The sequence below is a fragment of the Pterocles gutturalis genome, unplaced genomic scaffold, assembly GCF_000699245.1.
Source record: "Pterocles gutturalis isolate BGI_N339 unplaced genomic scaffold, ASM69924v1 scaffold4600, whole genome shotgun sequence".
Lineage (NCBI taxonomy): Eukaryota > Metazoa > Chordata > Aves > Pterocliformes > Pteroclidae > Pterocles > Pterocles gutturalis.
In genome coordinates, this window is record NW_010145694.1 from 119,995 (window position 1) to 122,655 (window position 2,661).

The 2,661-nt window shown below is 45.2% G+C and overlaps 1 protein-coding gene across 1 annotated transcript in view; it reads right to left on the minus strand.

Annotated features, from left to right (window-relative positions):
* LOC104470506 (homeobox protein BarH-like 2) overlaps positions 1–2,661 on the minus strand; it is a 4,329-nt gene that overhangs the window by 1,082 nt on the left and 586 nt on the right. Inside the window, exon 2 of the mRNA XM_010085458.1 lies at positions 274–358. Coding sequence (XP_010083760.1) covers positions 274–358 — 85 coding nt within the window. The remainder of the gene's footprint in view (positions 1–273; positions 359–2,661) is intronic.

The window sequence follows — 2,661 nt, forward strand, 5'->3', positions numbered from 1 at the left end:
CCAAAAACGCAGAGGGAGATATTTTGGTTCTTCCCTCTGTTCTGTTCTAATTTCTTTCATCCCTTTGCCTTGTATACTTCCTGCTGCCTATGGTCCCTCTAGCCCATCACATATGTTGCAGTACAAACTTAAAAAAAAAAAATTCTAAGAACAATGATCAAGAAAAAAACAAAATTTGGTCTAAACAGACACTGACACTATGCTCAGCTTCCAAATCTGGTCTTTCGAATTCAGTTTTTAAGGACTATGGAGAAATGGTAATGAACCACTTACCATTTTCTTCCACTTCATCCTCCGGTTCTGGTACCACGTCTTCACCTGGAGCTGGGTCAGCCCCAATGACTGGGCTAAGTCAAGCCTGGGAGACAAGACAGACATTGGAATGAGTTCACAGAGGAGAAACAAAAGCCCAGATGCCAGGTGCAGCCAATCCAACAGTGGGACCATCAGAAAAGATGGCTATTTGTCTCTCTAATCTGTTCTTTTGAGAAAAGGTCAGACAAAATCGGTAAACCACTGTGAATTCAAGATGTAAAGATAGATGCTCTTACGCAAGAAGAAAGAATATTTAGCTGCTTGCAGGCTAACTCTTCTCTTTGACCACTGGACAAATGGACAAGCCTAAAAGCTGCAGAGGGTTGCCTGACCTCTTGGAAACGTAAACCTGCTCTACTCCAACCTCTGCCCCTCTACGTCTAGATACGAAGCAGGGAGCTTCTGGTACACTGCATCCCTGAAAAACAGGTCTGTTGTATCTGAAAAAAACCCCACGTAAGAACCAAGACAGCCAGCATCAGTCTGCCTTTGAAAGTGCTGCTCTTTGTATCATATTTCTTCTTCACTACCAACATAATGGGGATAATAATGCTTTCTCATTTCTCACAGAGTAGTAGTACATCTAAATCTATTAATTTCATCTGCATTCTGCCATTATAGGCAATTTAGGCTTATAAATGAATTTTTTATTTGCGTGTTTAGCTTAAGGGTATATGTGGCAGACAGCCCATAATCCTGATTCATCCACTGCAAATCTCCAACCTGTGCAAATTCACCTGAAACCATTCATTATTTCTATATTAAAACCCAGGATATTAAGCAAATGCAGCTCAGACTAACTCTTTATCCTTCCCCACAGGTGCTAGCACTATGCATCTGGCAGTGTTGTAATGGAGTTACACAATGGACGGAGTTGGAAATCCTCAACAATGCCAGGCAAGTACCCCATGGAGTCACGCAAGTCCTGCAGGTGGGACAGCTCAAACGCAGAATCACATTCCAAGGCGCTTTGGATTGTGTGAACTTTTTGGAAAATATTTCCCTGCCTTTGGATGGGGAAACACATTTGTTTGAGCAACCTGGGCTAGTGGGAGGTGTCCCTGCCCATGGCAGGGGTTTGGAACTCGATGATCTTTAAGGTCCCTTCCAACCCAAACCCTTCTGTGGTTCTATTTCAGCTGGGCTCCTAGGGCAGCCAGACTCACTGGTACATTTACAGACACCTCTGTACCCCACACCAATGCATGCTCACAGATTTGTGCCTTTCCCCCACTTTGGATTCACTCTAGACCTCCAGGCTTGGTTTGCCTGCAGCCTACGCCACTCCATGGTATCTGTGAGACATCCCATTGACTTAAAGATCCTATCACTGTTATTTAAGAAGCAGAATCCAGCAGAGGCATTATCCCATCATACTGCACTCCCTTACTGCTAACAAACCAGGTGCTTCAGTTGCCCTCCAATCTTGTGTCCAGGCCAAAAGCTGCAAGAGCAAATGCAGATGACAAGCCACTGCTTCGCCATCACGTTTCCAGCCATGAGCTGACAGAGAGAAATGCTGCTTGACTAACTCTTGCCTTAGCGCACGTCTTATCACACCTGGATTACCCGCAAGCACTTACCATCTCTTGCCACACACGTTAGTGTGGCATTGCTTAGAAACCTGCAGAAACAAACAGAGGGGAAGTGGTACACGGAGAGGAATTGTTCATCAGCAGCCTCAAACACGTACAAAGCCAAGGAACAGTCATACTAGCAAATTAATTAACAGCCTCGAGTGCTTCATCAACGGTGATGTGAAGCTGTGAGAAGTCAGTACAGGAGCATTAGGATCTCTGAAATGGTATGAGACAGCCTGGCCATGCCTGTGAAATTTGGTCTAGCTGCGATCCTCGGCTTTGGTGACATGCCAGTTTTCAAAAGCAATTTAAATACAGGGACACTGCCATCTGTGGAGTTCAAGGTGTGGTGTACCTTTCAAGCCCTCTCTAGATTTATCAACTTAAAAGGAATCAGACAGCTCTTTTTCCTGTAATTTAAATTTGCAGAATAGAATTTTTAAAACAGCTAAAACCTTTCCTTATTTTGGTTTGTCCATTTGGTACCAAGTGGTCCCTAAGAACTCGCCTTTTCCTTCCCAAAGACAGGGTCCTTGCCTGTGCCTTTCCAAGGCAAGGCAGCCTTCAACTCTGTGCGAGCCTTGCTCTGTTTTCCGAGCTGATGGACCAGCCAGCGCCTTCTCATTGAGCTGCCACCCAAGTTTGCTAGATGAAAGCCAGTTCAGCAGCCAGCTGAAGCTACAGCCAGCCCCTCAGCTGCCATGGAGACCCAGCCATCCACCACCAGATCCCAGGAGGAGACAGGCTCCACATTTTTTCAAATGTG